The 14,496-nt window shown below is 47.8% G+C and overlaps 1 protein-coding gene across 1 annotated transcript in view; it reads left to right on the forward strand.

Annotated features, from left to right (window-relative positions):
• FHOD3 (formin homology 2 domain containing 3) overlaps positions 1-10,152 on the forward strand; it is a gene marked incomplete at its 5' end in the record, with an annotated part of 113,085 nt that extends 102,933 nt beyond the window's left edge. The window contains 3 exons of the mRNA XM_015411417.1: positions 1,320-1,491; positions 2,929-3,090; positions 7,092-10,152. Of these exons, the coding sequence (XP_015266903.1) occupies positions 1,320-1,491; positions 2,929-3,090; positions 7,092-7,174 (417 nt within the window). The remainder of the gene's footprint in view (positions 1-1,319; positions 1,492-2,928; positions 3,091-7,091) is intronic.
• Between the last annotated feature and the right edge of the window lie 4,344 nt (positions 10,153-14,496).

The following is a 14,496-nucleotide window of genomic DNA, read 5'->3' on the forward strand; positions in this document are numbered from 1 at the left end:
GGGCCTCTGGGGCGGGGGTTTCCCCGCCCCCCGGGGGGGACTTGGCAAGCCTATCCCTCCCCCATCCCCCATCAGCAGTTACTGCCCCCTCCCCCCCAAAAAAAGTTTCTGGCTAGGGGCCTGGCTCTACCCCTCAAATCTCCAGGAATTTCCTGACCTGGAGTTGGCAGCTCAGTCTCCTTCCCATCCAACAGTCAAGCTACCTTTGTCTGCCCCTCTGTCTTCAGCTTTCCTTCACCTCCCTCTCTGCAGCTTCTACCTAGGAAAACGATGGTCTTTCCCCACAGTGGGTTACCAAAGCAGCTTACATTATTCTCCTCTTCTCCTTTTGATCTGCACAACAACCCTGTGAGGTAGGTTAGGCTGAGAGTGTGTGACCGGCCCAAAATCACCCAGTGAGTTTCCACAGCAAGATGGGAATTCAAACCTGGGTCTTACAGACCCTTCTCTGAAACTCTAGCTGCTGCACCACACTGGCTTTCATAGGGTGGCTGCCGTTGAACAGTAGCAAGCAGCCAGGCCTAGCTGAGTCATGCAAGTCAGGGGGTATCAAGTCACCCAGAGGGTGCTGCCAGACTGAAGGTTGTCAGCCTCCAGGTGGGACCTGGAAATATCCCAGAGTGACAATTGAACTCCAGATAGCTGGACTCCATGGCATTAAACAATGCTGAGGCCTCTCCCCTCCCAAAGCCTGAACTAATCAGACTTCATCACAAAATCTCCAGGAATTTCCCAACCTGGAGCTGGCAACCTTAGTCACGCCTAACCCTAATGAGTCCTCCCTCAAAGGCCAAAATAGGCCTGGAAAGGGCCCTGTCCCCTCCCCTTACCTTTTTACTCACAAAAACCCTCCCTGGAATATTGTGTAGCCTAGCAACTGTCACTGAGAGAATCCTTTGCTTAAAGCTACAGGCCCTCCTTTTATGATTTTTGGATTTCTTAAACTCCCTAATGTATATAAAAGAGTTTACATTTTTCTGCAAACTGGGGCCCTTTTTAGGTTTGTAAAAGATCTCCCTTGCCCTGTCACAGCTCCAGTCACTGGATTTACGTACCCAAAGATGTGGCCAACTTCACTATTAAAATACAAAATCTACTTACACATCTCCGAGTCTATTTGTCTGTTAATCTATTTATTTAGCTGTATATTTAACTGTTTGTCTATCTGTCTTACCTATATATGTCTATATATCTAATTATCTATCTTATTTATCTCTCAGTATGACTTTCTATCTGTCTATTTAGCTATCTGTTTATCTGTCTGTCTATCCGTCTTATCTATTTAGCTATCTTTTTATTGATTTGTCTTCCTCTTCCAGTCTGGGAAGTTCTCCTGCAGTTCTCCGACGCCTCAGAGCCAACCACAGGGGCTGCAGTATGCTGAAGATGCAGCAGAGCATGAGCACATGAAAGCTGTCCTGCAGACATCCTCTCCGAGTGGGGAAAACACCACCCTGTTAGGAGTGCGCACTCGAAGCAGAGCTAACCGGGGTAAAGTTCAGCATATTTATTTTTTAATGTTGATATTACGCCATATTCTCAAACTGGCTTTTATAGCAGTAGAGATGAGTAGGATAATCATGAAAATCATCGCCACAAATCTTCATTCAGCTGAGGGACTCTGTTCCAGTTGCCCTGGCCTAGTGTGGTAGGCGAGGATACTGTACAGTGTCAGTTGGAACAGCTGAGCCATTCAAGTATTGCAGCAGTCCAAATGACGGCACCTCCATCACCAAACCATCTTCTGTCTCACAGCAGCTTTGTCCAGGAGAAGACTAGCCAGGTGAACAACATCTCGGTTCATCGGTCATGTGCCCAGCTTATTTTATTTATTTATTTATTTATTACTTCGATTTGATATACCGCCCTAACCCCCTTGGGGGTCTCTGGGCGGTTTACATGTGGGGTGCTAGTCACATTGAACCCTAACTAAGGCCACATTGATTCTATGGGTGGGGCTGCCTACCGGCACCCAGGTGGAGTCTGATGATGTCTCTTCGGCTCGGCTGTTCTTTTTCGGCTCCATTCCCGGCAGCTAGCTGTTCTTTTCCTGGGGCTTAGGCAGTCAGGCGGTCTGATACACAGGTGACGTCCTCCTCCGGTCTGGCTGCGTCCTTCAGGCTCCGCCGCGCCTTTGGATGACGTCGCTGTGCCTCCGCCTCTGCTGATGACAGCCACCTGCTGTTTCTGCCGCTGGCCACCAGGGATCACTCCTTTCCAGCTCTGCTGCTACTGCTTGCTGCCGCCTCGACGCCATGCCGCTATGCTGCTGCAGCCGAAGTCCTGCTGCAGCCGCCACCGCCGCCGTCGTTGTTGCCTTCCACGCACCTCCATTTATGGAGATTTCTGAATTTGTGCAGGCAGCTTTTCTGATTTCTTTCTTAACTTCGTTTTATGCCCCGCCTTCCTCCCAGCGGGGGGCCCAATGTGGCCCAAGTGGTTCTCCTCCTCTCCATTTTATCCTCCCAACAATCCTCTGAGGCAGGTCAGGGTTTTTCTCTATTGTTATTGGTGGTGGTTTCGTTAAATTTGTGCTTTATTTTTATTATGAACCGATGTGCCTTAAAATAGATATTAAACTGGCAGAAAAACAGGGTGCCAGTTTTTAAAATAAATCTCTTGCTTGTTAAGAATCACTGCGTTCAAGGGAGGCCCATTGCCAGTCAGTTGCCAGTCACTCAGCATACCTTATTCCCGGAGCAGAACAGTATTCCAGTTTGAGGTCTTCTCAACTTCTGTGCACTTTTACAAAGTGCAGAAAAGTCCCAGGGTTCATGGACCCAGAACCTGTTCTCTAGTGTTTCATAAATATTGATGACCTTAACCATTTGCCACTGTTCTTACCTGTTGTACCCAATAGAAACAAATATAGTTGGCAACATAATACAGAATATACAGTGGTGGAGAACTGAAATTTGTATTTCCCAGGCCGTGTTGGCTCATGGACTGCCGGCAATGATGACTCGCCTACTGCTACTGATGATGCAGCGGATGAAATCATGGATCGCATTGTCAAGTCTGCTACGCAAGTGCCAAGCCAGCGAGCAGTGCCTAGGGAAAGGAAGCGATCCAGAGCAAACAGGAAATCACGTAAGAAGAGCTATCCCTTTTGTGTGGGTACACATGGACCTCTGTGGGTTTGCACTTGCATTGTATTCAAAACAAATGTGCTAATGGCATGACCGTTTTTAAAAGCCATCATTAGTTTGCCCGGATTGTAAAAGTAGAATGGAAAGTTTTCATCAGAGAATAATATGCAACATACAGGACAAAGTTGGAGTTCAGGGGCACCTTCAATACCAACAAATACCCAGAATGAAGCTTTGTTGGTCTTAAAGGTGCCTGACTGGACTCACACTGTGTTCTGTTGCTTCAGACCCACACGGCTACACACCTGAATCGATCCAGTATAAAGATTTGTCGTCACATGAGCACTCCATTTACATCTTTAAACTTCATGCCTTGAACCTGTCCTTGTTGTGTCCAGCCACAAAATTCTGTGCACCTTGTCAAGCTAGTGCTGGCTGGTACAAAACCTAACAATCGGAACTCTTAAGGCATGGTACTTTATATTTAAGAGTTGAGCTAAAGGTAGTCCAATCTCACCAGGTCTCAGAAGCTAAGCAGTGTCTGGAGGCAACACCAGGGGAAGGTGTCAGCCTCCATGCCCTGTAGCTAGACCTCCAGAGGAATTGGTTGACCACTGTGCAAGATGGGATGCTGGACTAGATGGACCCTCACTGGTCTGACCCAGCAGGGCCCTTCTTATTGAACGTCAGTGTGGTGTCGTGGGTAAAAGCAGCGATCTCTAATCTGGAGAACTGAGTTTGGTTCTCCACTCTTCCTCCACGTGAAGTCTGCTGGGTGACCTTGGGTCACTCACCATTCTCTCAGAGCTCTCTCCACCCCACCTGCCTCACAGGGTGTGGGGAGAGGAAGGGACAGGAGATGGTAAGCCGCTCTGAGACTCCTTTAGGTAGTATAAAAACCAACTCTTCTTATGTCCCTAGGGCTTGTATTTGATCTTATATTCTTCCATCCTGGTGCTCTTATTGCTTTGTAGTGATGAGGGAGCCCTGTCTTGGGTGGCCCAGGCTGGCCCGATCTCATCAGGTCTCGGAAGCTCAGCACGGTCAGCCATGGCTAGTGTTTGGAGGGGGGGCCACCAGGGAAGTCCAGGGTCACTACCGAGAGGCAGGCAATGGCCGGCCACCTCTGTTCGTCTCTTGCCGGGAAACCCCTCTGGGGGTCAAGATAAGTCGGCTGTGACTCGACAGCCCTGTCCACCATCACTGAGGTCAGAAAGGCGGTTATCATTTCTGAAAGTCATTTGTAAAGTCGTGAAAGGTCACCTTTGCTGAGTCTTGTTAAACCTGGAGTTTCCGCACAGAAGGCCTGAGTGTGTGGGAATTGAGGAGAAAGACTCATTGGGCAAAGCCTATGACTCATGTGGCCGATTTCAAGGTGACATATAGGATTTAGGGATGACAATGATGCTCATGATGTTAATGAAGCAATAGCCAAGTATCCCTGTTAATGGGTTCAAACACGGACTCCCTGAAAGTGATTTCTGTGCCACCAGGCTAGCAAGTCCATAAAGAGTCCATAACGACTGAGATGGATTCAAAATAAAGAATGAAAATAGCCTTGTCATGCCCTCTTCCTCCGCTTTTTAAACATCTTCTGGAAATTAGATCTCAGAAGAGACAGCAACCACAAGTGAAGAATGACAGGTGGAGTGAGGGAACGTCCTCGGTGGTAACGCCGTTGGAGGATCAGCAGCGTTTTTGGCCAAGCAGCACTTGGTCCCCCTGAGCCAGCCTGTCCTTAAGGGCCCCTTCCCTTTCCTTGAGTATGCTAAGGAAGCACCTCCCACATGAGTCCCTTTCCTTGGGAAGGTCATGCAGGACAGACATGGGAACGCATGTGCACCTGAACACACATGACCACTGCCTGACCCTGAACCAGACCATCGGTCCACAAGGATCAGTATTGTCTGCTCCGGCTGGCCGTGGCTCTCCGTGTTCTCAGGCAGAGGTCTTTCACTGACTACCCATTTATTTATTTATTTATTTATTACATTTGTATCCCGCCCTCCCAGCCATGGCTGGCTCAGGTTGGCTTACAACAGCATAAAAACAACAATAAATAGTATAATAATCATAAAACCATATAACAATCACACCATTAAAAAGTGCTGAGATTGTAAACTGAGATGCCAGGGACTGAACCTGAGACTTGCGCATGCCGTGTAGATGCTCTGCCACTGAGCCACTGCCCCCCCCCCTTTGGATTTGGCTGGAGAGCACAAGCATTCCAGCAGCGCACGTGAGCTGGCAGTGGCCTGCTCTCTGCCTGGAGGCAGAATAGGGTTTTCAGCAGCATTAGTCGTGTATGTTTGAGTAGTCATAAGACTGTCTAATGTATACTTTGTCACACTGTTTATAGTTTCTGTTATTGTTTTATGTTGTATGTGAAAATGAAATAATAAAAAAAAGTTTCTGGCAACGAGAGTCCCCCGGCCTTGCCACGACTGCCAGCTTGCTTGCCCCCCACTTGCTTGCCCCCCCTGGCTTTTCGTCCTCCCCACGGTGCCAATTTTTCCAGGTGGCTCTGGCTTCTCCCACTTAACCCTTGTGTGTGCGGGGTGTATCTGTGAATATTTTGGCAGCTTGCCCTTGTTAAATATTCCGGCTATAAGCTGCCTTCCATTCTTCTCCCCTTCCCCATATTAAGACCCCCCCACGTGTTCTTCCTCTTTGCCAGGCCCCCTTCCTCCCAGAGGAATGGCCTGCAAGAACAAAATCAGATAGCAATAAAATGCTGTGCCTTATTCCACAGGGCTGGTTTTCATTTGCGTTTGGTGAACAATATCAACAAGGTTTAAGGTCTCAGTTAATGTTTAGACTGAGACTGCTTTCCATTGTAAATTATAATAAATCCTAGCTCTCTCACCAGCTTGATACTCAGAGTCTCAACGTAACCCTTAGAGTGGGCAAAAAGTTGGCTTCAAAATAGATGTATTTCTCACGTGTTTAGGGGTAGATGCTCAGAAGGTTTTATTGACCCAAAATGTCTGACCACATACGACCTCATCTGGAACGCTCCGTCCAGCATTGCTAGGGTGGCTGCAGTATAATGCATTAGTCTTTCTACAAGGCCGTTATTCACAAACTTCTACACATCCAAATGCATTTCATTTATTTGGTGGGTCTGACAACAGAGTGGGGTTTGAAGTATTTTATCATTTAGAAACCATGTCGATTTGATCAGGATTACATTACATTCTGGGATTTTGTAACGTTCGTAATGACAAGAACAAAGTTAGATTCCAGTGGCACCTTTAAGACCAACAAAGTTTTATCCATGCACTCTTCTTCAGATACATTGAAATAGAAGTTGCCAGTCCATACATATAGGTAGGGAGTGAGCAGCAAATTAGCATACAGCATAATGAAGGTGTTTAACAGAAAATCTTGTTACTGTCTGATGAAGGGAGCTTTGGCTCTCAAAGCATATCTTATCGGAGGGTGAAATCTGGTCTGGTTTGAGAGAAAGGTATTTGTCCTCCCTCTTAATAGGTCATGTGAATTTACCATCTCAAAAAATTGTTGTTCCTCATAGATGAGGATTGGAAACCAACCTTGTAGCTGTCGCTAAATATTTAGCTGCAGTGATTGCCTGTAAGAGGGTGGGATCTTGCTCTGTTCAAGACCTTTGAGTCAAAGAACTGTAAGATAAATAAATGTGTGACCGATGGTAAGCTGTCGCAGCCTTTCTGTGGCTGGCTCCACCTGCTGCGGCGGACATTTTGTGACTGCGCCCACCACACTGTGCCAGAACTCCAAAGGTGCCTGCAAGTTTAAAAAGGTTGGGGATCCCTGCCAAAGACTGTCCTCTACAGCACAGCGCCATCTCTCTGTCTGCTATACAAAGCCTTCATTCCATCCCGACAACATTCATCTCGGTAACTCATGTAAAATCAGGGAAGGAATGCTCGTGGTTGTCATTTTCTTGGCGTATATTGCTGTCTTGAGTCTTCCACCAGCATCACAGGGGTTTTTTCTCCCTCTTCTCTTTTCTCGCCGCAGTAAGGAGGACGCTAAAGAGCGGACTGACCCCAGAGGAAGCCAAAGCGCTGGGTCTGATGGGCACTTCGGAGATGCAGGTGTGACGACAGCCTCCCCAGCAGAAAAGCCATCCTCCAGCACCGCCCCCAAGGCTGCCGACAGCTGTTCGACGTAGCGTTCTCCTGCCAGGTCCATCCACCGCTCCTAATATCCCATCACCTCCTAGATTAACATTATAACATTGAAGCGGGCAAAAAAAAAAAAGTCCCACAACATACAGGGTTAAAGCAAAAACTGTGTAGGTGACACAATAAAATTAAGGGCTAGGGAGGAGGGGTGATTTTGGAAATGGCATCGTGCTTGTTCTGTCTGACTTCATGGATGTGGTTTCCGAGAAGGTTTTCCCATGGGAATGTCTTGTCATGTGTGAGAGGCATTTATGTTCATTTTCCTTGTGGCCAGTTGTAGTAATTGTGGAGTACTCTGTCAGTTCAAAGGGCAGTCCTTTAGACAGGCAAACCAACTTTTGTGACAGTTACTGCGATCCTTCAGACAACAGTGTGGTTGAGCAGAAATGCACCCTTGTTTTTATCTTTCCACCAAAGAATGTAAAAATGTGTGTCTACTTGTGTATATATTATTGGCGTGTCTAAGCGTGTGTACACACAGGCATATACAGATATGCTGATGGAGTCCAGGTGCCTTCAACTTTCACTTATTCTGTCCTGCAAGGATGGAAGTCCTTTTTTTAAGGGGATTCCTTGTTTTCCTTCTAGTGGAATGCCACTAGGACGTCTCACAACTTCACATGTACACAACACATTCTGTGTAATAGCACACTTGCACAGGGATTGCACAGTTTACCTCCTATCACTCAACTTGAAAGATGAGTTTCTGGTTCCATTAACTGCAGCACGCCAGCAGTTAGCTAGACAGGCAAAAGTGGCCGTATAGGGGTTTTGTGCACCTGTCTTGACCCATTCAGTGGCTTTCCCAATCTGATACAACAACATTGGATACCATCAAGCCCCCTGAATTAATTATTCCGGGATTCTGTTAAAACTCCTTTCCAGTTACATTTTCCTCAGCATCACCATCCAGGTAGGACGCAGCAGGGAACCAAACTGCCTTTGACACGAAGATTGTCCCTTCTGTCCCCCACACAATGGGGGCTCCATGTCCACGAACTCTCACCCTCTAGTCAGAGGCTGCAGCTTAAAGAATGCAACTGAGAGAACGTTCTTCCGTGACCCAGTCAAATCACAACTTTGGCTTTCATGCAAACGACGTCCATCTTGAAACCTTTGAAGAACCGTGCTCATTCAATGCAGCATCATTCATTTTGATGAGTGCAGGAACAAAAGGGAACTTTCTACACTAAAACATACCTCTGACTAATGATACTGAAGACAGCCAATCAGTCGCTTGGCCCTGAGTTTGTAAAAACAAGTGACCCTTCTGTCCACAAGAATACTGTAGATTAATCTGGGGAAGCCCTTATGCAGCCCTTGTGTAGAAAGCCAGATAGTGAAATCTGCCCCTGTAAAGGAAACAAAGCAAAAAAAGTCCCAGCGGTCCATCCCTGCTCTCCCTGGACAGCAGGGTTCTGTCCCACATTTGACTGTGGCTGTTCACTTTAATCCATCTGTTTTGTCTCCTGTGTGGCTCCATGCAAGCTGCTTTTGGCCTCTCGGAGACTGTGCTCTCCCTCAACTCTGGCATGCTGTTTACTCAAAAATTCTGAATGAAACCTGGTCAGGATGTACTTTTGACTAGAAGGAGGAAGATCTTGGCTGGAACAGTGAAGAGAATGGAATTTATTTCATAAACCTTTTATTTATTTCTAGAATATGAGATTAGTATTTGGTGGTGGGATTTTGAAACCCGAGCCATCAGAAACAGTTTTTCTCTGTATCTCTTTGGTGTGTAATAGAGCAAGACATTATTGTGAGTTTCCAAAATTAAGAAAACACCTCCAAATCTTATGGCTGCCCTTTGGTGGTGAATATGCCAGGCTACAGAAACCCCTTTTTAAACCATGTTTGGTTATCAGGCACTAACCCTGATGTTCTTTCTTTAGAAAGCCATTTCCCATCCTGAACTATTTCACCTTCTGACCTACCTGAAACATCCGTCTTGCCCCGTCTACAGAACAGAGACCTTCCCCCAAAACACTTATTGGGGGGGGGTGTTTTGGCATGAATAGGGGGACTGGACCAGTTCCCATCGCTGATGGAAATAACGGGTCCCTAGTTTTGCAGAGATGGGAGAAAGACCGCCTTTATTCTCCTTAAGGAGAAATTGTAGCAGTTATGCTGAGACAAATATTTCAAAATGTGGAGCTGTTTTCTAGAGAGGTAATGGTTTTCTGGCACCCACAGGGTTGCCGACCTCCAGGCGGTGGCTGGAGATCTCCCAGAATTATGTGCTCTCCAGACAACAGGGGTCAGTGTCCCTGGAGGGTACATTTTATGGAATCAAATATCCCTGCTGAGATCTGTCCCCTCCCCAAATTCTACCTTCTCCAGGCTCCACCCCCAAATCTCTAGGAATTTCCCAAGCCAGAGCTGGCAACCCACACACACACACCCGCCTCTGTGCTTGTCCGATACGGAGTTCACAACTGCCTCGCTCGAGCGTTCCAGAAGAATATTTTTGTACCTGACTACAATAAAGTTGGCCATTTGTCCTGGCCCTTCAAGAAGCATTACTCAGGTCCACATTGCCAAATGAGGACTGTCTAATATGTTTCCAGAATACTGTTAGAAATGTAATTGAGTCGTTCCCCAGGACGCATTGTTTAGAAAGCACAGGGGGCTGGGCCCCAAAGGGCTCCTGACAATGCAAGCCTTGTTGTGTTCAGTGGGGTTTACTCCCAGGTAAACGAGGATAGGATTGTGACCTTAGGTCCAAACATATGTGAGTAGGGTTGCCAGATCTCCTCGATGTGCTGGCAGAGGGTGGGAGGGGCTCCAGGAGTGGGGTGGGGCTCGGTGACGTGATAATGTCACACACAAGATGCTCTGGTTTGAGGGCAAAACTATATCGTAAAACTACCCTCAAACCATAAAGTTTTGCCCAAAAACCAGAGCGTCACTATGTGATGTCCCCAGCGTGATGATGTCACTTCCTGGTGACATCATCCTGTCGGGGACATCGGCCAGTGACGTAGCTGTTTGGGGCCAGGGTTTCAGCCCCTGTAGCCAGCACTGGCGTTTGCCTGCCCACCACTTCCTCGGAGCAAAACAAAAGGGTGGGGGAACCCACCAGGGCTCAGGGCACAAGTGCTGGCCGATAGTGGGCTGGCTCGCCGGCCAGGTCTGGTGGCAACCGCCCTCTCAGAGGCAGCTCTGCCCTAGGGCTGGCGGCGGGCAGAAACCCCCAAAACCAGGAGATTCCCCACCTGGACCTGGTCAAAGTGAGGTTCCCCAGAGCCAGCTCGCTTTCCTGGAGAGACAGAAGCAGCCTCATAGTTGTAAAGGAACATCAGAGGTCATTTCGGGGGGGAACACGGGGGAACACAGTTCCCCTGGATGAGGTACGGGGAGCGGGGCACATGACGAAGCCCCGCCCCCCGCTTCCGGCCTCATGGGGCTCGGCAGTGGAGCTGCAAGGCTGGTGGTGGCGGCCGGGACCGTTGGGGGCGGGGTGTGTGGCCTTATGACACATTTCCGGTGATGTCAGGGGGTGTGGCCTTATGACACACTTCCGGTGATGTCAGGGGGTGTGGCATATGCTAATGAGTTATGCTAATGAGTTCCCCTATCTCTTTTCTACGAAATGACCCCTGAGGAACATAACTGTAAAGGTCTGTCGGGGCACGATCGGACTTGAGGCACCAAAATGGTACAGATAACCCCCCCGCCTACTGTTTTGGCTTGGAAAGACAGGGGGGGAGGCAAGAGTTAAGGGGCTCTCCCTGTGCTGTGGCCTGAAGCTGTCCCACAAACGTTTCCAACAACGTCTGCTCCGTGGGCCTGATCCATTAACAATGTCTCGCATAGCATGGCCCTAAGTCTCCCATAAGAGGTTCCTCATGCCATATCACCCTCTGGTCTTGAAACGGATGGCACCTGGTGTTTTTGGCCACTGTGTGACAGTGCTGGACTGGTTTGAGGGGAGGCGCCCATCCTCTGCCCCCGAGACTCCGGAGCTTCATGGTCTTTAGATCCTAGCTGTGATCCCCAATTTATTACAAGGAACGGACTTCTGGTTCTCAGAGACAGACAGATCTCCTCATTTCCTCCTGAGTCTCCCCATCTACACCTATCAGCGAGGGAACTGACACCTTAGTCGTTTCAGTTTTCAATCAGGGTACTCAAGTTCTGCTGTGTTGCTCATTTCAACACATTGCCACCGAAAGCGGTCTCACTCGATCTTTTTTCTGTACTGGGACTTAAAGGAATTGGGGAAATGGTGTCAGGGGAGCAATCGCCCTTCAGTAGTCATGCAATAAAATCAAGGTAATGCATCCCATAGTATTCCCCATTACTATGTATAGGTGTGAAAAATGAACAGTGAAGGAAGCTGCCAGGAAGAAAGTCCATTTCTTTGAAATGTGGTGTGTTGGAGGAGAGTTTCACAGATCCTGTGGACCACCAAAAAGACAACGAAGAGGGTTCTAGATCAAATCAAGCCTGAACTCTCCCTAAGAAGCTAAAACGACTAAACTGAGGCTATCGTGCTTTGGACACATTACGAGAAGACAAGACTCCCTGGGAAAGACAATAATGACAGGAAACGTTGAAGGCAGCAGGAAAAGAGGAGAGATGGAGGGACTCGGTCAAGGGAGCCACAAAGGGCCCTCCCTTTGGAAGACCTGAGCAGGTCTGTTGGTACTGGAGGAGAGTTTTACGGACACACTGGACCGCCAAAAAGGCAAATCAGTAGGTTCTAGGTCAAATCAAATCTGAACTCTCCCTAAGAAGCTAAAATGACTAAACTGAGGCTATCGTACTTCGTACTGTAGTTTGTATTGTTGTTTGGTCACATCATAAGAGTCACTGGAAAAGACAGAAATGAAAAGGCAGCAGGAAAAGAGGAAGCAGGTTGAAGGCAGCAGGGGGAAAGGAAGGCCCAACTCAGTCAAGGAAGCCACAGCCCTCCGTCCTCAGGACCTGAGCAAGGCTTTCAGTGATGGCATGTTTCAGAGGTCATTCATTCATAGGGTCACCATAAGTCAGAAGTGACTCGAGGGCACTTAACACACAAGCAGCCCTGATTCGTCGCAGAAACCTACAGCTACTTTGTAGGGCCAAATTATGCACCTGAAGGGTTCCAGCCCAGTCCTCAGCAGCCCAGTCTGGACAGAGACATTGACTGGCATTTATCAGCTTCTGACAAAGGATTATGGCCACGTCTTAGCTTTGGAAGTGAACGATATCCCAGTCCATCCTATTTCCTAGCCCCAAACAGAAGGACAATTACCAGCAGCCAGATTGTTTAAGCACAGGAGCAGCTGATCCATGCAGTAGAACAACCCACAGGAATTCTATACAACTTTCTTCAAAATGTGCTATTACAACGAAGCACTGGCTTGGATCCTTCCAGATATTTCTGTTGGCAGAAGGATTTCCACAAGCAAAGCATTGTGTCTCCTCTCCCACTGCAGCCCAAACTATCCCCCCCCCAAAAAAGAAAAGAAACGACCTTTCTGTTGTACCTCCAAGAACTGTAAAATAACGAGAGAATCACGGAAAGCTTGCTAATTATAGATTCATGTCTTATTGTAATTGGTAAATACAAATTATACAAAAAAAAAAAACCCTGTGTAATGATTGGTAATACTAGTACCAGTCCTTTTTGAAACCAATGGAGTAAATTTTGAATTTTGGGGGCAGGAATGGATTCTTAAGTAATGCCAGCTTTGACGAAAGAGGAAACCTGCCCTCCGTCAGCAGGATTCGCCTGGGATTTCTACATTTCCTCTGAAAACAGGACACTTGAACTGAATGACGGAATAGCACTTTTTACACTTTACTATGACTGGTTGCCAGACATTGGCTTGAAAGTCTTTACAAATTTGTATTGGAACCTTCAGTCTTAGTATTGTATAAGTATTAGTAATCATTACACAACATTTTTTGTATAATTTGTATTTATACTAGTAAGTTTTCACAGTGAATTTCTGTTCTGGACCTCCAAGAACAGCACAAGGAGTGACTTGGACGTCGGCAGTGGGAGCAGAGAATCAACAAAAAGCCCTCCTTCCCTCTGTGGACATCCTCTGTGGGGTCCAACCCAGACACTCTCCGTTCAACGCTCCTCCTTTCTAGGTTCAAGCATCCACAGGCCGAATTCACTCAGGGAGCTGAGCTGTCCACCGACCCCTGCCTCTCGTCCTCCCAAAGCTTGAAGGAACCCTCCTGGAATGGCAAAGATGCAAAAGGGGAGCTTCTGCTAAAAACGGGACAATCGACCAGGATGACCCGCATCGATAGCTAGATTCCAGTTGTACTTCGGAGACCAACAAGGTTTTCAGGGCGTCGCCTTGTGAGAGTCTCAAAGTTCCCTTTGTCAGAGCTGGTGACTCAGAAAGTCTCCCACGCCCCGGAAAACCTCTAAGGTGCTCTAAGGTGCTGCTGGACTCGGATCTAGTTGTTCTCCTGCAGCCCAGCACAGCGACTCTCTGGAATTGTCTGCCTAGAGAGTGGTACCAATCAGGAATGCAGTAAATGCACCGAAAAGTAGAAAAGCAGTTTGGGTTTCGGGTGGAAGCACCAAGTGTTGTTTCCCTGCTGAATTCGCTTTTTTATGTGTTAAACCTTTAACATGGGCACTGAGTTCACGCGCGACCAGACTTCCTCAAACTAACACGCAAACAGGGTTTTCCTCGTCTTGTCGGAAGCCTTGTGATAAAGAGTTGCCAAGCCCAGGTTCCGGAATACCTGGAGACTTGCAGGTGGAGCCTTGGGAGAGCGGCGTTCAGGGCGGGGAGGGGCCTGGGCAGGGCATCGTGCCTGGCAGCCCACTTCCCAAAGCAGGCGGGATAAATGTTTTAAATAAACAGGTGATTTGTGTAGTCTAGTGATCAGTTGAAATTCCAGGAGATCTCCAGCCACCACCTGGAGGTTGGCAGCACTGCTTCTGAGGTGTCCTCACCTGTTCTGAAAATCTGCAGTAAACCTTTAGGATGAGAGAGCTGGATCCTGCGTGACTCTCCATTCTCCTCTGTGGGGCAGGTTTCCCCATAGGGCTTCCTAGGGCACAGGAAGGCGTTAGAAACAGCCCGTAAATCTGATCTCCATTTAGTAAGGGCTCCTGTTTGATTTGGAAGTGCAGGTACCGTGAAGAACAGAATCGTTTTAGGTTTCACATTCGCTGCATTTGTGATTTGTGATCCTGAGGGGGGTGCCCAGAGTGCCGTGATCTCCCCCTCTCCCTCCCTCTCTCTCTTTCCCATGTACACTCAAACCATCCTTAGAAA

The sequence above is a fragment of the Gekko japonicus genome, unplaced genomic scaffold, assembly GCF_001447785.1.
Source record: "Gekko japonicus isolate JY-2015 unplaced genomic scaffold, Gekko_japonicus_V1.1 scaffold3547, whole genome shotgun sequence".
NCBI lineage: Eukaryota > Metazoa > Chordata > Lepidosauria > Squamata > Gekkonidae > Gekko > Gekko japonicus.